This window comes from Dromiciops gliroides, chromosome 6 (assembly GCF_019393635.1).
Source record: "Dromiciops gliroides isolate mDroGli1 chromosome 6, mDroGli1.pri, whole genome shotgun sequence".
Taxonomy (NCBI): domain Eukaryota; kingdom Metazoa; phylum Chordata; class Mammalia; order Microbiotheria; family Microbiotheriidae; genus Dromiciops; species Dromiciops gliroides.
Window position 1 is genome coordinate 112,806,855 of NC_057866.1, and position 26,912 is coordinate 112,833,766.

General features: G+C 35.1%; 1 protein-coding gene across 5 annotated transcripts in view; it reads left to right on the forward strand.

The window, feature by feature from the left end:
- KLHL5 (kelch like family member 5) overlaps positions 1-26,912 on the forward strand; it is a 117,358-nt gene that overhangs the window by 58,713 nt on the left and 31,733 nt on the right. For all 5 annotated transcript variants that reach the window (XM_043972967.1, XM_043972964.1, XM_043972966.1 and 2 more), the window contains 4 exons: positions 4,857-5,039; positions 8,918-9,054; positions 9,651-9,847; positions 21,752-21,964. In XM_043972967.1, coding sequence (XP_043828902.1) covers positions 4,897-5,039; positions 8,918-9,054; positions 9,651-9,847; positions 21,752-21,964 — 690 coding nt within the window. In that variant the 5' untranslated portion in view covers positions 4,857-4,896. The remainder of the gene's footprint in view (positions 1-4,856; positions 5,040-8,917; positions 9,055-9,650; positions 9,848-21,751; positions 21,965-26,912) is intronic.

The window sequence follows — 26,912 nt, forward strand, 5'->3', positions numbered from 1 at the left end:
TGTCTACTACACTATAATTTGAAAATCAGCCAATATATCTGTTGTGGTTTTATAGATAGATAATGATTTTTTGGTTTGCACCAATGAAATGTACATTTGTTTGAGTAATCCAATAGAGTGACAATATATCTACAGGACAATATATTTACAGGACTATGGTGGATCCAAGAAACCTATCTCATTTCTTAGGCCTGCCTCATAAGCTTCATATTCTTCTAAGAATGAATATTATCACTTTTAGATTGATACAATGCCTGAGGCCCCTTTCTCTTTCATTTGGAACAATGGAGAATGGCTACTAGGGCAACTAAGTGGTATAATGAATAGAGCACTGGAGTCAGGAAGACTTGAGTTCATATCTGGCCTCAGATACTAGCTGTGTGACTCTAGGCATGTCACTTAAATTCTGTTTGCTTAAGTTTTTCCATTTGTAAAAAGGGGATGAGAATAACACCTACTTCCCAGGGTTGTTGTGAGGATCAAATGAGGTAATAATTGTAAAGTGCTTTAGTATATTACCTGGCACATAGTAAGTGCTAAATAAATGTTAGCTATTATTGTTATTATTAATTATTACTGGGTCAGGGGTTTGGAGAAATGCATTTAAGGAGCCAAAGGCAAATGGAAAGGGCAAAGACAAGGTTGTGAAGCTAAGAGTAGGATTATATTAATAAAGGAATTTTAGGATTTATGGGGTGGAGCCAAGATGGTGGAGGAAAGGCAGTAAGCTCTTGGAACTCACGACATGATAGCTCCAAAAAATCTCCAAATAATGCCATAGGATAATTCTTGGAGCAGCAGAACCCACAAAAAAACAGGCCAAGATCATTTTCCAGCCAAAGACAGCTTAGAAGGTTGGCGGGAGGGGGCTGTTGTCCTGGAGTGGGAGTGGAGCCCAACCCCCTCAGTCACACTGACACAGATCCAGTCCCAGGCAGGCCAAGCCAGAGAAAGAGACCCCCAGAACCTCTGAATCAGCTGCAGTACCAGTATCCTCTGGAATTAAGCTCATGGTCTGGTGAGAGGGCTGAGAAGTTGGCTGGGGGGAGATTACAGGGGTCTCTGCTGGTGCTGAGGCAGAACTTGGGTGTTTCTCCCCTGCTGGGAACCAGGAAGTAGGCTTGAGTAGCTGTGGCCCATGTAGGGGAGGGATGCAGGCTCTTTGGAGCTAACAACACAGCACACAAAGCTTTGCTGCCTGGTTAATTAGCAAGTTGGTCTGGGGTTATATACAAACCAGAGAACAGGCCAGGCAAGTGAAGAACCTGCCCCTCAAATCATACCACCTTAGACCCACTGAAGCTTGGGACACTGGAAACATGCCCCACTTTAAGAAGAAGTTAAAAGTCAAGTAAAAGATGGGCAAGATGAGCAGACAGAAAAAGATGCGGGCCATAGAAAATTTCTTTAGTGACAAAGAAGATCAAGGTGCACCCTCAGAAGAGGATAGCAACATTAGGGCTCCTATATCCAAAGCTTCCAAGAAAAATATGAATTGGTCTCAGGCCATAGAAGTGCTCAAAAAGGACTTTGAAGATAAAGAGAGGTAGAGGAAAAATGGAAAGAGAAATGAGAGTGATGCAGGAGGGTCATGGAAAAAAAAAGTCAACAGCTTGAAAACCCAAATTGGCCAAATGGAAAAGGAGGTACAAAAGCTCTCTGAAGAAAATCATTACTTAAAAATTAGGATTGAGCAAATAGAAGCAAATGACTTCATGGGAAATCAAGACACAATAAAGCAAATCCAAATGAATAAAAAAATAGAGGGCAATGTGAAATATCTCCTTGGAAAAACTGCTGACTTGGAAAATAAATCCAGGAGAGATCATTTGAAAATTATTGGACTACCTGAAAACCATGATCAAAAAAAGAGCTTAGATATCATCTTCCAGTTAATTGTCAGGGAAAATTGCCCTGATATTCTAGAAGCAGAAGGTAAAATAGAAATTGAAAGAATCTACCAATCACCTCCTGAAAGAGATCTCAAAAGGAAAACTTCCAGGAATATTATAGCCAAATTCCAGAGCTCCCAGGTCAAGGAGAAAATATTGCAAGCATCCAGAAAGAAACAATCCAAGGACAGTGAAGCCACAATCAGGATAGCACAAGATCTATTAGCTTCTACATTAAAGGATCAGAGGGCATGGAATATGATAGTCCGGAGGGCAAAGGAATTGGGATTACAACAAAGAATCACCTACCCAGCAAAACTGTGTATGGTCTTTCAGGGGGGGAAATGGGACTTCAATGAAAAAGAGGACTTTCAGATATTTGTGATGAAAATACCTGAACTGAATAGAAAATTTGACTTTCAAATATGAGATCCTAGAGAAGTATAAAAAGGTAAACAGGAAAAAGAAATTAAGAGGGATGTTGAAAGGTTAAACTGCTTATATTCCTACATGGGAAGATATCTCTAACTCATGAGAAATTTCTCAGTATTAGGGCAGATGATAAAAAGAAATTTAGACAGAGGGCATAGATGGGAATCGATTATGAATGGATGATATTTGTCAAGCATTTATTTTTTTGTTTATCTTCTTTTGTGGGGTGGTTGGAGTTTGGTGACATGACTGGGGTCGAGCAGTGGGTGTCTTGTGACTGGGGCCAGATTTGAACTCAGGTCCTCCTGGTCCAGGGTGGGTGCTTTGTCCACTGTGTCACCTAGCTGCCCCATGATGACATCTTTAGGGTAAAATTGAGGGGTGAGAGGATTGCACTGGGGGAGAGGGAAGGGGAGAGGTAGAATGGGGTGAAATCTCACATGAAAGAAACAGGAAAGGGTTTATGGATGAGGGAAAGATGGGGAGGAGAAGGGTAGTGAATGAGCCTTACACTCATCAGAGTGGGCTCAAGGAGGGAACAACATACACACTCAATTGAGTGGAGTAATCTAACCCTAGAGGAAAGTAGGAGGGGAAGGGGATAAGGAGGGAGGGGTGAAGAGGGAAGGGCAGATTCGGGGAGAGGGCAGTCAGAAGCAAATCTCTTTTGAAGAGGGATAGGGTGAAAGAGGGATAGAATTTGGAACTCAAAATTTTAGATAATAGAGTAAATATCATGGGGAAGGGAAAAAATTGTACAAAAAATATTTATGGCAACTCTTTGTGGTGGCTAAGAATTGGAGATCAAGAGAATGCCCATCAGTTGGGGAATGACTGAAAAGGCTGTGGTGTGTGATTGTGGTGGAATATTATTGTGCTGTGGGAAATGATGAGCAGGATGATTTCAGAAAAACCTGGAAAGGCTTATAAGAACTGATGTCTAGTAAAGTGAACAGAACCAGCAGAACATTGTGCACAGTGACAGCATTAGTGTTATGTGAGCAATTGTGAATGACTTAACTACTTTCAGCAATACAATGATCCAAGACAATCCCAAAGGACTAATGATAAAACATACAATCCACCTCCAGAGAAAGAACTGATATTGAATAAACACAGACTGAAGCATGCTACTTTACATTTCCTTCTTTTTATTTTATTTTACTTGAGTCTTTTTATATAAAATGACTAATATGGTAATGTTTTATATAATTGTACATGTATAACCTTTATCTGATTGCTTACCACCTCAGGGAGGGAGAAGGCAGGGAGGGAGGGAATGAGAGAGGGATAGAATTTGGAACTCAAAATTTTAAATAAACAAACTAAAAAAAAAAAGAAAAAACCTATATTGATTGAGCACAGATTGAAGCATGCTGCTTTGTGCTTTTTTTTACCTTAGTCTTTTTGTATAAAATGATTGATATGGTGGTGTTTTACATAATTGACATGTATAACTTATATTTGGTTGCTTGCCACCTCAAGGAGGAGGGAGGGAGGGAATAAGAGAGGGATAGAATTTGGAATTCAAAACCTTAAGTAAACAAACAAACATAAATGGATGGATAGATAGATGCATAGATAGATAGATGGATAGATAGATAGATTTTTTAAATGGATGTAGGTTGAAGCCTGGAAGAAATAAACTGAATTCCAGGGAGCCTCGGTAGCATAGATCATGAACATAGATGATGCTGGTCCAATAAGCAGGAGAAAGCTTAATTAACTAATTGTTTGATTAGGGAACAATAGCATTTGAAGCTTGATCTTTTTTATCATAAAAGTATTTTATTATTTTCCAGTTACATGTAGAGATAGTATTCAACATTTGTTTTTTATAAGTTTTCTAATTCCAAAATTTTCTCTCTCCCTACCCCTCCAAAAGACAGCAAGCAATTTGATATAGGTTATATGTGTACAATCACATTAAACATTTCTGCATTAGACATGTTGTAAAAGAAGAATCAGAACAAAAAGGAAAAAAAAACAAACAACGTTTGATTTAGTTATGAATATTTAGATAGCTATAGTACATAAATGTGAGAATGAAGCAGTGTCAAATGATGACAAGTTCATTGATAATTGAAGTTTGGGAAGATAGTGGAGGTAGGAGTGGGGATACTCACACATGTGGAGATGACCAGGAATATTGTGGAGGCCTGATTATAAGCAAATTAAGGTGAAAATTCCCTTATCATAGCCAAAGGACTCAGGAACCACATCCAAAGTTTCATTGTCCAAAACATAGGCAGCATTTTTTGAAGATGTCTTGGAAATAGAGTGGAGATAGAGTGGTTCTGAGCAACATGAGACAAAGGCTCATCTATCAGAATCATCCTACCTGGAGGGTAGGAAAGGTATGGAGATGAGGATGATATACTAAATGTTGGCAAATATGATGAGGAGATGGCCAGGAATATGGATTATTTCATGCTATTTAAAAAAATTTAAATGGACTTCTTTGGCTTTTTGAGGGAACAGAGATATGATTGTAACATTTCAAACCAGTTGTATTATGTATTTTTTTTTCAGGACCTCTAATAGCAGTCAAACATTGTCATCTTGCCATAACATGGAGCCGTGTTCATCAGATGAATTTTTCCAGGCCCTTAACCATGCTGAACAAACATTTAAAAAGATGGAAAACTACTTGAGACATAAACAATTATGTGATGTGGTTTTAGTTGCTGGCGATCGTAGGATTCCAGCTCACAGGTACAATTTTTTTTTTAATTAGCTACTTTTTAGAAAATATTTTTATTTAGATGCCTGTTTTAAATATTCACTTAAAAACTATGTGACAACTGTCTGGAGTCTCTTAATTTAAAATTTTAAAATTTTAGTAGCAAATTATATGTGACTTGACTTAGTTATATTGTATAATCTCTGAAAAAATTTCATGAAGAAAAGTGTTAAACTGTCAAATTGTTACACATTAGATAAACCCTGGATAATGCCATTTTTAACTTTAAGGTGTTAAAACAGTGGTATCACTCAGTATTTCTGCTTCTCTAATCAAATCTTGTATCCCATTATATCTAAAAGTCCTCAAAATCAATGTGTAGAGTGTTCAATGGTAAGGAGTACTTAGTGGTATAAGCTTGTAAAATGGGATTGCTAAGAGTATGTGAAGCTTAGAGCCAGCTTTAGTTTTGTGTGCTACTAAAAGCAGGCCATTGATGTCAGTGAGAATCCAATGAAACTGATGAGGTCTTTTTTTTTTTTTTTGAGTAAGGAATAGAGGACACATGGTTGTGATGCTTAATGAATAATAATTTCATGAATGTCATTTTCCTTTTTGCAGTTTCAATTTCATGGTTAATCCTTGCTATGGTCCCAAAAGTCTATTAAACACTTCAAAACTAATCACACTACTACATGATCCCAAAGGTTTTTCAAGTGCTCTGAAACTGAAAACTCACAAACTGAAAAGATTAACTGACAATTTAATGGATAAGTCAATAAGTATTTATTGGAAATATGAGTCCTTCTCTCAAAAAACTTAGAACTAACTTGGGAAGGCGCAAGTAAGAGACAAAATTGTATAACTTCCTACAGCAGTGTTTGATAGCCTAGAAGCAGGAATAGAGACTAACGGTGGTGTTAGAAACACAGCTAACCATTCTTCGTGTTGCTCAGCTCTAGTGTTAGCAGCTCTAGTGTTGGCAGCTTAAGTGTCAGCAGCTCAAGTGTGGGCAGCCCTAGTGTTGCTAACAGGTCACTGTTCAAAACTCCCAAGCAGACAGCAGTTGGTGAGTGAAGGCTTTATTCATCTTCGTGAAGATGGGCACTCTTCTGAATGTGCCGGAGAGTGCACTGAAGTGAGGTCCTTCACCTCTATTTATACCCCTCAAGGGATCCCCTCCAACCAATCACATTAAGGCCTTTTGATACCCCTCATTTACATTTCAGTTATTACAGTTGCTATTTATACAGAATAACAGTAATAGCCTAAGAACCCATCAGGTGGTATCAGTTAACCAATCAGATTTTACAAACTATGATACCAGGCCTTAACCTATTCTGGGCAAGAGTGCCCCCACCCACCCAGAACAATACTGTGTTAACATACATAACTCTTCGAGAAAGAAAACCTGTCTTGGGGTTTGACCAATCAGATTGCTCTGTTTACCAACCAATCAGATTGCGGTCTTAGGCCCTAACCCTATGCTGGAGTAAGAACGTCCCCATTCCCCACTAAACAGTGCTTGTGTAAACATAACTTTTCAAAACAAAACTCAAGTCAGGGCTTGAGCTCTGAGTCACGTGGGGATTACCTCGGGCACCTCAAGGTGAACTCCCAACCCAGCCCAACTTTCACAAAACCCAGGCCCTTCTTCAGGCCCTTATCAGGCCTAAGGCCCAGGATCCTCCGCTCGAAGCCTCATGTGCCAAGCAGCCCCCTGCTGGGAGGTTGGGGGGGGGCATAAAGCTGTTGGCCTGAAACCAGACTCACTCTCTGCCTTTAGGGCTCTGAGAAGAGTCCAAATATAGTCTTTTCTCTCAGTAGGAAAGATCCAGGGTTGTGGTCTGAATGAATGGTAATAGAATAATAGTAGTGCAAAGTCAAACTAGTTAATAAAAGGGTTGGACTTACGAAGAGAGGAAAATGAGACCAAAGGAGGGATGATGGCCTAGGAAAGCAGGGAGAGGTTGTTATGAGGACAAAGAATGAGTTTTAGAAGGATGAAACAGTTATATCCAGAAGGGAGCTTATAGTCACATAAGGGATTTTAGAACTGTGGATTACAAAAATGGAACACCTGTGTGTGATAAGATCAAGGGTATCACCATCCCTATTTGTGGCTAAGGTTGAGTGAAGGTACAGATCATAGGAGTTGGAGAATCTTTGAAATAGTTGACAATATACACCAGATTTTCCCAGTTGTCAGGACCATAACAAATTCCCTCTAACAGGTAACTGTGTTTCAGAAATGAGTTGAAACTTTAAAATTATGAAAAATTATAATTAGAAATTTCAATGAGAATAATGAGAAATTTCAATGAGAATAATGAGAAATTTCAAGAAAAAATAGATTACCCAAGGAATCGAGCATATGAAGTCATCCTTATATAATTTATTTGAAGGTAATATAACAAAATTGCTGAGCCATCAAAGTGAAGAGACTTTATACTTCAAGGAATGTTGAAAATCATCTAGTATTCTTTCCTTTTACAAAGTGAGGAAGCTAAAATTTATTGAGGTTTATTGCCTAATATCACATCAGTGACAGAACTAGAACCCAAACCTCCTGATCATTAGCACCTCCCAAACTTCTAATATTATAAATGAGTGTAGAAAAGTAGAAAATTTTCATTTTTAAAAATCAAATTTTTAATCATTATATTCTACATAATATCATTAAATGATCTTGTGAAAACAGTCAAAGTATTATTAAAAGGGGCATTTCAATGCCTAGGGACAGTATTAAGAAGAGAATCAGCTAAATGACATTACAAAGGGACTTGACAACTTTACTGATGGGTTTTGTTTATGTCATCCTAACAGTGTCATAGAGACCTTAAATGGCATATGCTTTTTTTTTTTTTAAGTGAGGCAATTGGGGTTAAGTGACTTGCCCAGGGTCACACAGCTAGTAAGTGTTAAGTGTCTGAGGCTGGATTTGAACTCAGGTACTCCTGACTCCAGGGCTGGTGCTCTATCCACTGCGCCACCTAGCTGCCCCATGGCATATGCTTATGATGGAAAAATATCAGTGATTAAAAAAAATAAAATACTAGAATTGTTTCTAAGTTCTTTAAAACAAAGTATTTTTAAATGATCTCTTAAACCTACCCTAAAATGTTGTACCATTTGTTTACTACCTTTAGAACAACACATTTCTTTTTTTTTAATTATAAAAGTATTTTATTATTTTCCAATTACATGTAGAGATAGTTTTCAACATTTGTTTTTATAAGATTTCTAGTTTCAAATTTTTCTCCCTCCCTCCCCTCCCGCCCCACCTCCCCAAGACAGCAAGTAATCTGATATAGGTTATAAATGTACAATAACATTAAACATATTTCTGCATTAGTCATGCTGTGAAAGAAGAATCAGAGCAAAAAGGAAAAACCTCAAAAAAGAAAAACAACAGCACCAAAAACAAAAGAAATAGTATGGTTCTATCTGCATCCATATTCCACAGTTATTTTTTTTCTGGATTTAGAGAGCCTTTTCCACCATGAGTCCTTTGGAACTATCTTGTACCAAGAACAACACATTTCTAGAGCACATTTTAAACAAAACTTTAGCTTTTTTTGTCATTTTTTAATATCCATGGGTTGTTTCCCAATTTTATTTGATATTGCAGTTGATTTAATCTTGTGTGTGGTATTTTTTCCCTTCTGGTTATTATGGATAGATTTACACACTGAAAGGATAAATATTTACCTCAGCAGAAAATGTAGTATCAGTTATATTAATTATTCAAAAGAAGGAACTGGATCATGATGCAGTTGTTAAATTTGAAATGAATTCCCTAGAATAGTGTACTTTCAAAAGATTTTTTTTAAATAGAAGGAAGTATTTAGTAATGGACATTAGCTCAGATAAGGTCATTAATTTTTCTTTTCTCCCAATATATTCTCAGATTGGTACTCTCTGCTGTCTCTGATTATTTTGCTGCCATGTTTACTAATGATGTAAGGGAAGCAAGGCAAGAAGAAATCAAAATGGAAGGCGTAGAGCCAAATTCACTTTGGGCTTTGGTTCAGTATGCTTATACAGGTAATAAATTTTTATGAAATAGATAATAGAAATTTATCTTAGTTTTATTTGTACTTTGGAGTAAAAAATATACTTTATCCTAACATTTCTTTTGCTTTGTATCAACACCATATAATATGGCAGTATTTTATTCCAACTATTGTTATCACACTGACATAGACCCTATTATATTCCATATATTGCAATAAGGGCTCATAAAGTCATTTAGTTGATAGTCCAATTTAAAAAAACAAAACAAAACAAAACAATGTACTTTTAATGGAAGATAGATTTTTTTAGTATACTTTATGTCTCATGAACATTTTTTAAAATCACAAAATAATTATCTAATTAGTGTCATCACAAAATTAAATATTTGTGGAAAATGGAACATTCATGGACTCTTCTGATTTGGCAGAAGAATCCAAGGAGCTAGGATTAATTTTCTATTTGTTCAGTATTTTATTTACTTTTAAAGAATGCTTTAAAATAAATGAAACCAAAGAGAAAATAAAGAGTTCTTAGTAAAAATATTGCTTCAGAGTTTTTGTTGTTTTTAAAGCTAAAATACAATTAATATAGTTTCATAATTAACTGAATTTCTTTTCACTATTAAGGTCGTCTTGAATTAAAGGAAGATAATATTGAGTGCCTGTTATCTACAGCTTGCCTTCTTCAGCTCTCTCAAGTTGTAGAAGCATGTTGCAAGTTCTTAATGAAACAACTTCATCCATCCAACTGCCTTGGAATTCGTTCTTTTGCTGATGCACAGGGTTGTACAGATTTGCACAAAGTGGCTCACAATTATACTATGGTATGTTTTTATTGGAAAATATGAAATTATGTGTCTGGGAATGATTTGTTAGTCTGAAATAGATGAAATGTGTAATAATTCTAGTTCAGGCCAAGTAACAGTAATTTCCTTTTTTTAAAAAATGCCTGTGAATACTTTTAGGTGCTACTAGTAGATTAAAAGTAGTGGGCAAGAAAGAAATAGGAAAGAATGAAGAAAAAGACTAGAAGAAAGAGAAAATGGGAATCAATGTAGGGGAGAAATGAAACTCTTAAGAAAAGTTCTTTTTTTTCTCCCAGTAGTTGTGTTTTCACAATCATTGAAAAGGTTTCTATTTTTTCCTGCTTACAATTGTAATTAATATTTTATTTTTCCCAATTATATGTAAAAAACAATTTTTAACATTCATTTGCCTAGTGTCAAGTGTCTAAGACTGGATTTGAATTTGGGTTCTACAGAGTTCTTTTTTAATAGGAGTGTTTTTAATAGGAATGAGTGTTATATTTTGTCAGAAGCTTTTTCTACCTCTATTGAAATAATCATAGATTTTGGTTGGTTTTCTTATTGATATGGTTATTTATGCTGATAGTTTTCCTAATATTGAACCAGCATGGCATTCCTGGTATAAATCCCACCTGGTCATAGTATATGATCTTTGTGATATTACTGTAATTTCATTGCTGGCATTTTATTTTAAATTTTTGCATCAGTATTAATTAGGAAAATTCTCTATAGATTCTTCTCTGTTTTTGCTCTTCCTGGTTTAGACATCAGGACCATATGTGTGTCATAAAAAGAATTTTTGGTAGGACTCTTCCTTCCTCTATTTTCCCAAATAGTTTATATAATACTGTAATTAATTGTCCTTTTAACATCCTTCTTTTGATCCTGGGAATTTTTTCTTGATTGATAACTTGTTCAATTTCTTTTTCTAAGATAGAGTTAAACATTTTATTTACTCTTATGTTAATCTGGGCAATTTATGTTTTGTAAATATTCATCCATTTCATTTAGATTGCCAGATTTTTTGGCATATAATTGATCAATATAGCTCATAATGATTTTCTCTTCATTGGTGGTAAATTCACTCTTTTCATTTTTGATACTGTCAATTTGGTTTTCCTTCTTTTTTTTTTTTTTTTTTGGTGAGGCAATTGGGGTTAAGTGACTTGCCCAGGGTCACACAGCTAGTAAGTGTCAAGTGTCTGAGGCCGGATTTGAACTCAGGAACTCCTGAATCCAGGGCCGGTGCTCTATCCATTGCGCCACCTAGCTGCCCCCTCCTTAATTCTTTAAAAAAAATCAAATCGACAAATTATTTATCTATTTTATTATTGTTGTTTTTCTATAAAACCAGCTCCTATTTTTATTTATTAGTTCAATGGTTTTCTTACTTTTAATTTTGTCAATATCTCCTTTGATTTTCAGGATTTCCAATTTGGTGCTTAATTGGGTATTTTTAATTTGTTCTTTTTTTATCTTTTTAAGTTACATTCCCAATTCATTGATCTTATCTTTCTATATTTTATTGATGTAAATAATTAGAGATATAAATTTTTCCCTGACCACTACTTCAGCTGTATCCCATAAATTTTGGTATATTGTCTCATTGTTATCATTCTCTTTAGTGAAATTATTGATTATTTCTATGATTTGTTCTTTTGTTCACTCATTCTTTAGGATTGGTCTATTTAGTTTCTAGTTAATTTTAATCTATATTTCCATGCTTTTTTTTCCCTGAGGGGCAGTGAGGGTTAAGTGACTTGCCCAAGGTCACACAGCTAGTAGGTGTCAAGTGTCTGAGGCCGAATTTGAACTCAGGTCCTCCTGAATCCAGGGCCGGTGCTTTGTCCACTGTGCCAACTAGCTGCCCTCCATGCTCTTTTATTGAATATAATTTTATTGCATTATGATCTGAAAATAATTTATTTACTATTTCTGCTTTTCTGAATTTGGTTGTTTGGGTTTTATGCCCTAATAGTTGGACAGTGTTTGTTGTAGGTGCCATGTACTTCTGAGTTATATTCCTTTTTGTTGTTGTTCAGTTGTTTCAATCATGTCTGATTCTTCGTGACCCTATTTGGAGTTTTCTTGGCAAAGATACTGGTGTGGTTTGCCATTTCCTTCTCCAGTTTACTTTACAGATGAGGAATTGAGGCAAACAGGGTTAAGTAACTTGCCCAGGGTCACATAGCTAGTAAGTGTCTGAGGCCAGATATGAACATAGGATGATTCCAGGTCCTGTGTTCTATTCACAGAGCCACCTAGCTACCCTGTATTCCTTTCTATTCTCATTCAGTTTTCTACAGAGGTCTGTCATATCTCACTTTTCTAAAATTATATTCATCTTCTTTACTTCTTTCTTGTTTATTTTTTGGTTGGATTTATCAAGGTCTGAGAGGGGAAAGTTGAGGTTCCTCACTAGTAAAGTTTTACTGTTTATTTCCTCCTATAACTCTTTTAAGTTTTTCTTTAAGGATTTGGATACTATACCATTTGGTGCATCTAAGTTTAGTATTAATATTACTTCATTGTCTATGGTACCATTTAGCAAAATGTAATTTCCCTTATTATCTCTTTTAATTTGATATATTTTTGTTTTGTCTTAGATTATGATTGCTACCCCTGCTTTTTCTTATATCAGTGGAAACATAATAAACTCTATTCCAGCCCCTTATTTTTACTCTGTGTGTGCTTCAAGTTTGTTTCTTTTAAATAACATATTCTCAGATTCTGGTTTCTAATCCACTCTGCTATCCATTTCCATTTTATGGGTGAGTTCCTTCTATTCACATTCAGAATTATGATTACTATATATTTCCCTCCATTTTATTTTTCTATCATTTATCCTTCTCTCTCCCCCTTTTATCCTGTCCCTCCTCAAAAGTCTGTTTTGCTTCTGATCCCTGCCTCCCCCATTTTGTCTTCCCTTCTATCACCACCTCTTGCTTTGTCCTCCTCCCCACCTATTTCCTTGTATAAAGCAAGATAGATTTCTATACCCAATTGAGTGTGTACGCTATTTCCTCTTTGAGCCAATTCCAATAAGAATAAGGTTTAAGCATTGCCTGCCATCCCCCCTCCCATCTTCTCCTTCACTGTAAAAGCTTTTCCTTTTGTTCTTCTTTACTGTTTGGTAATTTACCCCATTCTTCCCCTCCCTTCCCCCTCTTTCCCAGTGCATCCCTCTTTGTCCCCCCTTAACTTTATTATTTAAAGTTATCCCATCATAGTTAACTCACACCCATGCCCTCTGTTTCTCCCCCCACCCCCATTTCTATATATACTTCTAGTGGTCTTAATAATGAAATTCTTAGGAGTTATAAGTACCATCTTCCCATGGAGGAATGTATTGAATTCCTTATGATTTCTCTTTCTTATTTACCTTTTTATGCTTCTCCTGAGTCTTGTATTTGAGAGACAAATTTTCTATTTACCTAGTCTTTTCATTAAGAATTCTTGAAAGTTCTCTATTTCATTGAATGTCCATTTTTTTTTCCCTGAAAAATTATACTCAGGTTTTCTGGGTAGTTTATTCTTGGTTGCTCTCTGGAATATTACGTTCCAAATCCTCTGATCCTTTAATGTAGAAGCTGCTAAATCTTATGTAATCCTGACTATGACTCCATGATATTAAATTGTTTCTGTCTACTTGCAATATTTTCTCCTTGACCTGGAAGCTCTGGAATTTGACTATAATATTCTTGGGAGTTTTAATTTTTGTATTTCAGGAGGTAATCAGTGGGTCCTTTCAATTTCTATTTCACCTTCTTGTCCTAGGATAGCAGGGCAGTTTTCTTTAGTAATTTCTTGAACTATAATCCCTAAACTCTTTTTTTGATAATGGCTTTCAGGCAGTCCAATAATTTTTAAATTATCTCTCTTGGATCTTTTTTCCAAGTCAGTTATTTTTACAATGAGATGTTTTACATTTTCTTCTTTTTTTCATTCTTTTGTCTTCATTTTATTGTTCCTTAATGTCTCATAAAGTCATTAACTTCTACTTGCTCAATTCTAATTTTTTTTCTTTTTTCTTTTTTTTTCTTTTGTGGAGCAGTGAGGGTTAAGTGAGTTACCCAGGGTCACACAGCTAGTAAGTGTCAAGTGTCTGAGGCCGGATTTGAACTCAGTTCCTCCTGAATCCAGGGTTGGTGCTTTATCTATTGTACCACCTAGCTGCCCCTCAATTCTAATTTTTGAGGAATTATTTTCTTCAGTGAATTTTTGTACCTCTATTTCCATTTGGCCAAATTCTCTTTTATAAAGTTTAATTTTCTTCAGTATTTTTTGATGCCTCCATTAGCAAGTTGTTGACTCTCTTATCATGATTTTCTTTATTACTCTGATTTATTTTCTCAATTTTTACTCTACCTCTCATTTGTTTTGTTTTTTGGTTTTTTTTGGGGGGTTTTTTGGTCAGGCAATTGGGGTTAAGTGACTTGCCCAGAGTCACACAGCCAGTAAGTGTTAATTAAGTGTCTGAGGCCGGATTTGAACTCGGGTCCTCCTGAATCCAGGGCCAGTGCTTTATCCACTGTGCCACCTAGCTGCCCCTCATTTGTTTTTTAAGACTTTTTTGAGCTCTTCCAGGAATTCTTTTTGGGCTTTTGAACAGTTCACGTTTTTCTTTGACATTTTACATGTAGCTGCATTTGTGTCTTGATCTTCCCTGTCACCATAGTAACTTTGGGGCAGCGCCTTCTTTTTTTGTTTGCTTATTTTTTTCAGCCTATTTCTTAATTTACAAGTTCATATTAAATTCAGGCTGTGCACCCCTGTGGTGGAGGGGGCATTGTCCCAAGCTTTAGGCCTTTTGTTGTTGTTGTTGTTCAGTATTTTATTATTTTGCAGTTAGCTTTAGGCCTTTCTTGCTGTCATTTTCAGTACTAGCTTTGGGGTTTGTAGGTTTTGGGCTCCCAGTTGGTTTGATTTAAGAAGAGCTGTGGTCACTGCTCTTCTGACCTGTACTCTGGTCTGTGTGCAACCAGAAGTCCTCTTCTCTGTCCTGAAACTGTGACCTGCATTCCTGCCACTACAAGCGCTAGTGAGCTAGTGTCCCTCTTAGATCTGGCACTGCAACCTAGAACTGCCTGTGGGCAATGTAGTAGATTCCCACACCTAGTCTCAGCAAAGAATCCCCTATAATCTTCTCATCAATTGTCCAACTCCCCTACCAAGTATGGGTTGAGAGCTCCTGAAACTGCTGCTGTTGATGATAATTGATGATGATGATGGTGATGATGACAAACTGCTTCCAGGACCTGCTGCTGGCACCCCAGCATTCCCAGTCTACAATGGGCTCCAAATCCCCCCCATCACCACCCTAAGATAGACCTCTCTTACTGAACTCCTAAGTTTTTCTGTGCCAGAAAATTGTTTCATCCCAATCTTCTGTAGGTTCTGCCACTCCAGAATTTAATTTGAGGCATTATTTTTAGGTTGTTTGGAGGGGAATTTGGAAGAATTCAGGTATGTCCCTACCTTTACTTCATAAACATTTTTTTAAAAGCCATTCACCATGTAGAAGAAAGGCAACTTTCCACTGAAAACAAGATAGATACAGTTTCAAGTTCAGATGCTCCCTGTGGATGTGGTCCACTACTAGTGATCTCTTCAGATTTCTAAGCTATTTCTCCCATGTTTAACAGAGATATTTCCTGATACTAAGCTGGGTTGCCCATGAAATAAAGAATAGAATCTCAGAGCCTCAGTTTAGAAACTAGAAATTGTGTCACTATAGTAACATTTGAAAAATTGGCACAGTATTAGCTTAACATGTTTTAAGAAAATTTTCTTGGCAGATTTCTTTTATGACCACTACCCCACCCCCCTCTTTTTTGCTTTTTAAGATTTTAATCTTGTATGCCTGTAAATTGTAAGTTGTTGGCTTTTCCCCTTATAATCAATTTAATTGGGTAACAAAACATCCATTTTTTAGGAAGGAATTTTGTTCATAGGATCATATTTGTGTACATTTCAGTTATTGTTTACTTTAGAGAGAATTACTTGACATGAATGAAGCCTAAATTAGTTAGATTTTAAAAAGCTATTTTCATAATTGTGGTAGATGGCTTTTTTCCCAAGGCCATTTTTTGGTGTTATTTACTTCCAACAGAGACATGAAATTGAATACTAGTAATAATGTGTAATTCAGAGACAAATCCTTTGTTTTTAGATGTTACTATGGAAACTACGTAAAAATGTATAGCCAAATCGAATCTTCAATTAAAGTACCTTCCCAAATAATTTCATTTTCTTAAAAGCTATTTTAAATGTAAATATATATATATATATATATATATATACTATCAAGTATTTTGAAGTATTCTAGTTACTTTTTCTGTAAAGGAGAATTAAAACAAAAAGAAATAAAGCATAGAATAACATAAATGGCATTTCCTGTCAATTCAGGTGTGAAAATAATACTCAAGATGTGAATGGTTTGTGCAATAATGGATATTGAGATGATAATGCATTCTTTTGTTATGTGAACTGCTAGTCAGAAGATCTCTGGATTCTATTCCTGCCTTTGCTACTAACTGGCTTTCAGAAAAGCCATTTAACTTCTCCTCAAATGAAAGGATTATACTCTGTATTCTCAAAAGTTTGTTCTGGCCCAAAAATTTTAATGACAGATTGCCTCCACCAAAGTCTTAATCCAGTGTCTCATCATGACACAGGAATGCACCTTAGTTCTGAAAGGCTATGCTGTCAAGCTGGAAAAGTTTCAGGTACTTGGTTAGAGATATACTGTATCTACTATTTGAGAATCAACCTATGTAAGCTCAGAGACTTCATCACCAAGTTGGCCAATGGGCAATGAATTTTTCAGGTACCTCAGTTCTCAAAGATAGAGTTGCCTAATTGCATTGATGGAGAGAGCACCTGCACTAATGAAGCCTTTGTGGTTGTTGTTGTTGTTGTCATTTCAGTCATGTCCAATTCTTCATGATCCCACTTGGGGTTTTCTTGGTAGAGATACTAAAGTGGTTTGCCATTTCCTTCTCCAGCTCATTTTATAGATGGGGAACTCAGGCAAATGGTGAAGTGACTTGCCCAGGGTCATACAGTTAGCAATTGTGTGAGGCCAGATCTGAACTCAGGAAAAGGAGTCTTTCTGACTTAAGACCTGGCACTCTATGCTGTACCACCTAGCTGCCCAAAATGAAATCTTAGTGTCCTGAAATATTGAAGTTTGAGCTTAACCATATCATTTACACCCCTCTAAAGGTATTAAAGATTTAAGTCACTCAATAAGCATTAAATATCTACTATGTGCCAGGCACTGTGTTAATTGCTGGACATACAAAAAGAGCCAGAAGATAGTCCCTGCCCTCAAGGAGCTCACAAACTAATAGGGGAGAAAACAAGCAAACAAATATGTACAAGCAATCTATATACAGGATAAATGGGAAATAATTAACAGAGTAAAGGCACTGAAATTAAGTGCGGCTGAGATAGACTCCCTGAAGAAGATGAGATCTTAGGGCTTTAAGGAAATCATTTTAGTAGCTGAATTGAGGAGAGTTGGTGTGGGGAGAGATAAGTCAGCAGACCCAGCAGAAGGCTATTGAAATAGTCCAAGCTAGGTGGCGCAGTGGATAAAGCACTGTCCCTGGAGTCAAGAGGAACTGAGTTCAAATGCGGCTTCAGACACTTAACACTAGCTGTGTGACCCTGGGCAAGTCACTTAACCCTCATTGCCCTGCCAAAAAAAAAAAAAAAAAGAAATAGTCCAAGCCTTAGGAAATGAAGGCCCACCCCAGAGTGGTGGCAGTATCAGAGGAGAGAAGGGGGAAGATTTGAGAGATGTTGCATCAGTAAAATTGACAGGCCTTGGCAACATCTTGGATATTGAGGATGAGAAATTGAGGAGTCAAAGATGACACCTAAGTTGTGAGCCTGAGGGACTGGTAGGATGCTGTTGCCTTCTATAATAATAGGGAAAAGATGACAGAGGGAGAATGCTTAGGGAGAAACAGAATGAGTTTGATTTTGGATGTGTTGAGTTTAAGATATCTATTGGACATCCAGTTCTAGATGTGTGAAAATCAATTTAAGAAACAAATGTTTGTTGCAATTCTCAAAATTGCTTTGTTAAAGGATATAAATAGGTACTTTTCAAAGGAAGAAATCCTACCTTTCAATGATTATATGAGAAAAGGCTCCAAAACACTAATAATTAGAGAAATGAAAATTAAGGTAACTTTGAGGCTCTACCCCATACAGGAAATGACAAATGTTATAGGGGTTATGGGCAAGCAGGAACAGTAATACAACATTGGTGTAGCTGCAAATTGGTCCAGCCATTTTGGAAAGCAATTTGAAATTATGCTCAAAATGTTACTAAAATGGTCATTGACTCAGTGATACCACAATTAGGTCTGTATACCCCAGAGATTGCCTCCACCAAAATGTACACCATATGTACAAAAGATATTTGTTATTGCAAAAAACTGGAAACTGAGCATATACTCATCAATTTGGGAGTGACTAAACAAATTATGGTATAAGAATATAATGGAATATTATTGTAACATAAGAAATGGCAAAATGGTTGATTTCAGAGAAAACTGGAAAGACCTGTATGTACTAATGCAGAATGAAGTGAGTAGAACCAGAAGAACAATATTATCATGAAAGACTTGAGAACTCTGATCATTGCAGTAATAAACCACAATTCCAAAGCACTGACGATGAAGCAAAGTATGCCTCTCTTGACACACAAGGAGACAGACCCAAGATTCAGAATGAGACAAGCATTTTTGAACTTGGCCAATGCGAAAAATGACATTTCTAGATTAGGCATATTTGTTATGAGGATTTTTTTCTGTTGTTCATTTGAGGGTAGGGGGGAGGAGGAAAGTGGAAAGAAGAGAAAATAAATGCTTGTTAATTGAAAACTTTTTTAAACTGAGACACCCGCAAAATAATAAATAAAATAGCTGCATAATTTTTAACCAGTTCTTTTGAACTATTTTTTCCTAATGTTTCATGTTTTTTATAAGCTCTTGAATAGCTGGTTTTCACTTATGTAAGTTCCCTTTTAAAATCAACAGTTCAGCTGGAATGGGCATTTTCCCTAAAACAATTCAATCTCTTACCTACTAATCTCAGATGGTGCAGCTGTACTCAAAAAGCTTTTCTCAATGAACAAATATCATTTGAAAGTATTTCGTAATTTCCATCAGTGCTACATAAAGATGATTTTGTAGGAGAACTTTGAATACCTTTTATATATAAAATATTTGAATAAGTTTCTACTTTACTAAAACTAATCAGTGCTTTATTGCAGAGGCACTTTTGTGTAGTACAAAGCTTCTTAAACTGTGGGTCACAACCCTATATGGTGTTGCATAACTGAATGTGGGGGTTGTGAAAAATTTGACAACAATAAAAGGTTATGTTTGCCTATTTTATATACCTATATACCCAGGGTCACATAACAATTTCTTGGGTGAAAAGGGGTTGTTAGTGGAAAACGTTTAAGAAGCCCCAGTGTAGTAGCTAACATGTTGAACTTGAAGTCAGGAAAATCTAAGTTCAAATTCTGCCTTAGACACTTGCTGGCAGTGTGTCCGTGGACAAGTTAGTTAACTTCTCTCAACTTGGTTTCCTCTTAGGTAAAATAAATATAATAATGGCATCTACCTCACAGGGTATAAAGATCAAATAAAGATCAAATGAGATATATAAAGCACTTAACAAATGTCGAGGTGCTTTATTAGCATTAACTTATCATTATTATTGATGGTCAGTTTATCATTTAAGGAATATGATTAAATATGTCTGCATATAGTTCAAGCTACAGTTGTTGGGTATTTTTAGTATTTGGCTTACCCTGGACAGTTTGTTCAATCTGTTCTTAATCTTTCCCACCTTTTAATCATTTTCTTCAGATTGTTAGGATATGTAAGATAAAACGAATAAAATTTCTGTGCATCATAATGCATAAAATATAAAATCACAGTATTCATAAAACATTATACCATGTTATTATAAAATTTTTAAATGGTATTTTAAAAGTGCAGTTATAATTTAAGTACGCCTTGGGGTAGAAAATTGAGAATAAAATCTTCTTTTCTTTTACTGGTAAAAAAATTATTAGACACTTGCTGCCATCTCTTTATAAAACCATATTCCTTGTCTTTTTCTATGGTGATTTTTTGAGCCATTACTATTAACTTCATATTGTTACATAAGGGAGCCATGCTTTGGTATTTCCTCTTGGAATAGGATATTCTTAGATGAATATTCTAAATCCTATTGTCATGCCTTGTATCTTTTTTTTAAATCCTCAAATTAGTTTATAATGGTATATTTTTGTGAATATTCAACATTTAAAATTAATCAAATATATCCATTTTAGTGACTCAAAATCTGATTTTTTAAAATAGTATATTTGCTTGTACTTTTTTTTCTTCTTAGAAAGCGGAGCATATATATATCTATATGCATATGGAAGTAAATATAAATTACATAGTTTTATAGTTGCCCTAGTTTAGGGTAATAATTGAAAATATTTCACTTGGTCTGATGTCCCCATGGTAGTCAATAGTGAACAAATACCTACTTATCTGCTTATCTGTATACATAGACAGGTGTTAAACTATAACTGAAAGGTATACCAGACCAATGGGAATATTTTGAATTATTACCTAAAACATCTGTAATACCCAGATACCAACTGTAATATGTAGGTAAAGATAGCTGCAATAGTAGGCTTCCACCAGTCGCGAATGACCATGGATCAGCGCCTTGAAGAGTCACAGGCCACAGCGTGGCTGTGCAGTCCCATACGGGAGCCGCAGCTCCTGCCGCAACGAGGCTACAATGTATAGATATTAACCTTCAATCTCTTTCAAATGGCAGATTATTTACATTCTTTATCTTCAACTGCAATCTAAATAGGCTGACATTTTCAATTCAACAAACATCTATTAGATAGCTACAATACTATGTGCAAAGAACAGATCTTTTCAATAAAACTGAATGCTAAGACAGGGTAAATAAGGGACTTAGAGGAAAAGTAGAGTATAAATTGTTCTTTTTTTTTAACAATGAAAGGATTACATATTGTTTGCTATATTAAGACTGCTATCCTTGCACAGTGAAAATGTCATTTTATTCTTCTCAGAGATGGTTTGTGTTTTTTAAAATAATTACTTTTGCTATTGTACCAGTTTGGGGTAAGCATATATTAACTTATTAATATAATACCAGTAAAGGATTGATCACCTGTCTCCCTAACTTCTCATAGTCTCAGGCTGTGTGGTAGAGAAAGCAGGGAGAGAGCTTCAACATGTCAATTAGCGTGAGCAAGAGAAAAGCACTCAAAGACCCAGAAGACCTAGAAGTGAGAGCCTCATGGTGTCTTCCAAGGGTTTTTATCCTCTTTTGATAGGGGCATTAATCAAAGTTAATTGGTTGGTATCATTCAATTCCATTGGTTGACATGATTTGAAGGTGGTCTACTTTAAAATGAACTCTACAGATGACATCAGGGAAAAGTATGCAAAAGACCCCTACTCAAGTTAGTTAAGGCAAGTCCATTATCTAGTTGTGGCTTGATACCATCTGTCCTTCACTGAGCCAGACAAATAATGAATTGTATGTTATTTTGAATAGGATTTTGAGATAACTTTTTTCTTTTATTTCATCTTGGTTTTTGTTTTTGCTATATTGAAATTCTTATGTTTGTTTTTTGGGGTTTTTTGCGGGGCAATGAGAGTTAAGCAACTTGCCCAGGGTCACAAAGCTAGTAAATGTCAAGTGTCTGGGATAGAAATTGAACTCAGGTCCTCCTGGATCCAAGGCCGGTGCTTTATCCACTGCACCACCTAGCTGCCCAAAATGCTAATAATTTTTGTGAATTTTTTTGTATTCTGCCACTTTTCTGCAACTCATCTTTTTTTTTTCCTTCAGGAACATTTCATGGAAGTAATTAGAAACCAAGAATTTGTATTATTGCCAGCTAGTGAAATTGCAAAGCTCTTGGCAAGTGATGATATGAATATACCTAATGAAGAGACAATACTAAATGCACTACTTACATGGGTCCGTCATGATTTAGAGCAAAGACGAAAAGATCTCAGTAAACTTTTGGCTTATATTAGACTACCCCTTCTTGCTCCACAGGTAAGTATTAAAAATGTTTTATGACCTTATCATACATTAAGCACACATTTTGTTAATTATATTAGTATCTACTAGTCTAGACTGATATAATTGTTTATCCTAAGAGGTGAGATATTTACTTATATAGAACTCAGTGTTAATTGAATGTGGTGAAAAGATGGTAGAATCAAGAAGACTGTGTTTTTGCTCAAAAGAGAATCTAGGGGGCAGCTAGGTGGCACAGTAGATAAAGCACCAGCCCTGGATTCAGGAGGACCTGAGTTCAAATCCAGCCTGTGTGACCCTGGGCAAGTCACTTAACCCTCATTGCCATGGAGAGAGAGAGACACACAGAGACAGAGAGAGACAGAGACATGAGATGAGACAAGATGAGATGAGACAGGAGCCTAGCTCTTATAAAATTAGACCTTTAGCTCTGTTACTTGACTCTGTCCCAAACCAATTCCAACAATAAGAATTAATGGACACTCAGCAGGTTTATGCCTATGCAAAGAAGTAAAATGTTTGTATTTATTCAAATACAAGGTATCCCCAAAGTCTTAGTGCAGTTCTAAGCTTTAATAGCTTAGAAATATACTAAGACTTTTGGAACACATTTTTTCCTACTCCAAATTATAAGGCAAAAATATAAAATTCTTGTCCCAAATTAATTTAAATTTAACCTTATACTTTAGTAACCCAAACTTTTCTAGAAGCTCAATAAGGGCAATGGTTGTAACCTCCAGATTGTATTTTTTGCACTTTCTATAAAGTTTTAGCAATGTTTATTAATTTGCCTTATATATGTTATTTACTATTCCTACTATTTGTGGGGAAATTTAATCATATTTTTGCCTAATAGAGACTAATAGTGGTGATGCATTTGGGGAAAAATCTATATGGTAAGATCCTGTTATTTTGTGGTGACCTTTCTGAAAATATTATTTATTAGTACTAGCAAAAATTCAATGAAATAACATGTCTTAGTGCCTTTGGGCATATAATTAAACCTGCTTTGCTAGCATCTTTCTTTCCAGAGGAGTACCTGTGACCAATCTATCCAGTTACCTACAACTTCCTTATTTCTTCTGGTTTTGTCTGTAGCTTCAGGAACTCAGCATCACCTCCATGCTAAAAGGAGGCATTAGAGTAGGACTTCATGGAGGAATTAATTTAAAATATTTTATGGAAGAATTTTAACTTATGACCTTTGTGGAGAAATTAATTTAAAATATTTAAAATTATATTTTGTTGATGAATTTGTAACAAACACTACATGACAAACCTAACACCCCCACACACAAAGTGTGTACCCTCAAAAATAGTAAAGCAAAAGTGCTAATAGAGTGATTTCAATCGACAATAAATATCATTTGCCACTTTTACTCATTGTTTACTGATTGTTAACAAAAAATATCCTTCAACTAATAGCTTGGTACCAACATTGTTCTATTTAACAAAAGTTTTGCTTCTTCTTAGTGTTGTCTTTATTGTTTTAAGTATGTATATTGCTTTTTATTTTGCTTTCTTCATTCTATCACTCCATATAAGTTTTCTCATGTTAGTCTGGTATTTTTGTTGGCATTATTTATTATGGAATGAGATATTGTTATGCTCATATATCACAATTTTCTTTGCTGTTTACCAGTTATTGGGAAAATATTTCCTTTCTAGTTCTTTCCTATTATAAGTAATTATAGGTCTTTTTTTGTTGTTATTAATCTCCTTGTGATATAAACCTAATACTTGTATCTCTGAGTCAAAGATACGAACAAGTGCCTGGCACATAATAAGCACTTAATAAATGCTTGTTGACTTTGACAAATTAATAACTTTACTTGTATATATTGCCTCACTGAAAAAAAATAATGGTCACTTTTTATTTTAGACATATGGACATTAATCATATTTTTAAAAGGCCCTTCCATTCTATCAAAGGAAAAAAAAGATACTTAGCATTAATTCATAAGTATTATATTCTAATCTAAGCCTTTCTCTGCACAGAGAGAAAAATGATCAGTTGACATGGGTTACCTATCAACAGGGGGTCATTCAGTGACAGCAGAATCAATATGGGCTCTTACTGTCTGACTTCTGGAGGTCAAAAATTTCTTTCAGTTTTGAGGCTCTAATGGCTGAAGGTCTTTTTTACTCTGTATCAGTTCATTTAAATCTTCCTGTACTTCTCTGAATTACTTGTTATTTCTTATAGCATAATAATATTCCATCATATTTTTATGCCACAATTTGTTTAGCTGTTCCTTACTCAAAGCCCATCAACATTGTTTCCAGTTATTTGCTACTATTAAGAAGTGTTACTATAAATATTTTGCCAAATATAGGACATTTTTTTATAGATTTGACCTCTTCAGGATGTGTGTGTATGTATATATATATATATATATCAGTAGGATCTCTGTGTCAAAGTATATGGACATTTTTATCTTTCTTCTTTTAAAAAGTAATAAACATTTTTATTTATCATTTTGGGTTCCATTTTTTATCCCTCCCTCCCTCTCCAGCCCCCTCTCTGAGGCAGTAAGCAATCAGATATGGGTTATGCATGTATGAATATGTAAAACATCACCATATTCATTTTTATCATTCTTACCATAACTCCAAATTACTTTCCAGAATTCCCAGGTCCACCAACTGTGCAATTGCATACTTCTTTTTCCACAGTCCTTCCCACATTAACTATATCCAACTTTTGTCATATATGCCAATTTGCTAGGCATGGAATGAAATTTCAAAGTTGTTTTGCTTTTCATTTCTCTGATTGATAATGATTTGAAGCAGTGTCCCATATGGTGGTTCCATATGGTTTCATATAGTTTGGAGTTCTTTTGAAAACTGTTTATTCCCATTCTTTGGCTGCTTCCCTCTTGGGGAAAGGTTTTTTGATGCTATACATTTTTGCTAGTTCCATCTGTATACATACATATATATAGATATATATATATAGATATACATATAGATACACACATACATCTGTGTATAGCTTGAATATCAGACTTACTGAAATATTTTATGTAAAGTTTTTTCCCAATAAACCCATTCATTTCTAATCCTAATTGCATTGATTTTATTAGTTCAAAAGCTTTTCAATTTCTTGTAATTGAAACAATATATTTTGTCTTTTGTGATTGCCTCTCTTGTTCCTACTTTCTGTTCTAAACTGACTCTTCTCTTATTTGTCTTTTTTAATTCTTTAAGAGAACTTGATGCTTCCTCATTTGATCTTCCTTAAATTATTATATTGTTTCTAATCTGCAGTTTCTTTCATTTGATTTGATTTTTTTATTTCTGAAAGTCTAATTATTAAGAGCAGGGACTATCTCATTTTCATCTTATATTCCTACTGCCTATAAGGTACCTGGCACTCAGTAGGTGCCTAATAAATGCTTGTTGATTGATTGATACTATAGTATTATTCCTTTCTTTTGCATATTTTTTGTTCATTATTCTTTCTAGTTGCAGTTATTTATTGTATTAGGGTCTCTTTTTGGTTTACACATTTCCTCAGTGTTATTGCCATTTTTTCAGCAAGGATTTATTCACGATTATTTCTTTTTTCCCCTCTCTGTTTTGTTGTTCTTTTACTTAATTTGACACATTTCTTGCTGTTTTGAGGTGATGAAGAGGGAGCTGGGTTTAGATACTGCAACTTAATCAGCCATCTTGCCAGAAGTCCTTCATTTAAAGTAATTTGATACCTAAATTCATATTGTTTTTAATATATTTCCATCACATACCCATTAAAGTAAATTCTCAGTATTTTTATTGTAAATTAGAACACAGAAAAGATGTCTTGAAATTTTAGATTTCGGATATTTCCATTAACCTTCATTCTATTCTTAGTTCTCATTGTTCTCTTAAGAAAGTCAAAAGTGAATGTCTTTTTCAGGGTCAATATTTACTTATTTTTAAAATTTACAACTTCATGAGTTCAGGAATCTTATTTTCAAAATTACAGATGCCTTGAATCAAACACATTAAATATCATATGCAGGCACATTTATTAGGTTAAAATTAGAGGGGCAGCTAGGTGGTGTAGTGGATAAAGCACTGGCCTTGGATTCAGAAGGACCTGAGTTCAAATCTAGCCTCAGACACTTGACACTTAGTAGCTGTGTGACCCTGGGCAAGTCATTTAACCCTCACTGCCCCACCCCCACCCGCCAAAAAAACTTAGAGCAATATGCACATAACAGGCCTGTCTTTAGATTTACTAGAAGATAAGAATAAATCAACACTTAAATATTTGGCTTCTGCTTTTAAGGTGTTTTTCTTCATGTGATTTGCCATTCCTTTATAATGCATACAGTTACAAACAAAAGGACTGATTCAAGCAGAATTTGAATATTGGCAAGAGTGTGTCTTTTGTAACTTTGTTTTAATAAATACCTGATAATTTTATGTATTTAAGATCTTGCCATCTGAAGCACTATAATATGAAATGTTGGTTTCTGCCTTTTCTCTGTTTATTTTAATTCCTGATTTATAAATTTGAATCATCAATTTTTTTATATAAACAAATTTTAGAGGCATTGCCTATAGGCTATGAAGTTTATATTTTGGTATATCTGGTGTATTTTGGTACATATTGACAAATTTCTATCAGTGTTTCTCCAGCTAGGCTTAGGAGAATTGGTTTTAGGAGGAGAACTGACCCAGGCCAACATATTTTTTCTCAAATTGTAAACATTGTTATGACTCAGCAATTTTCTCTTACTATTTTTCCCAGTTTTATTTTTGCTTAAAGTAAGCCACATTAATTACATTTACCAAACCTAATGTAATAAACATGGACATTAATCTCAATAAATTTAATTTAACTCATTTTAATGGGTTATAACAGTCTTTTACATGAATAGAAAATACCATGAAGCAATTAAACTCAAAATGTATATTCAGGCATTTGGTACTGGCATTTAACTTTTTTTTTTTTGCATTTAGCTTTTAATAT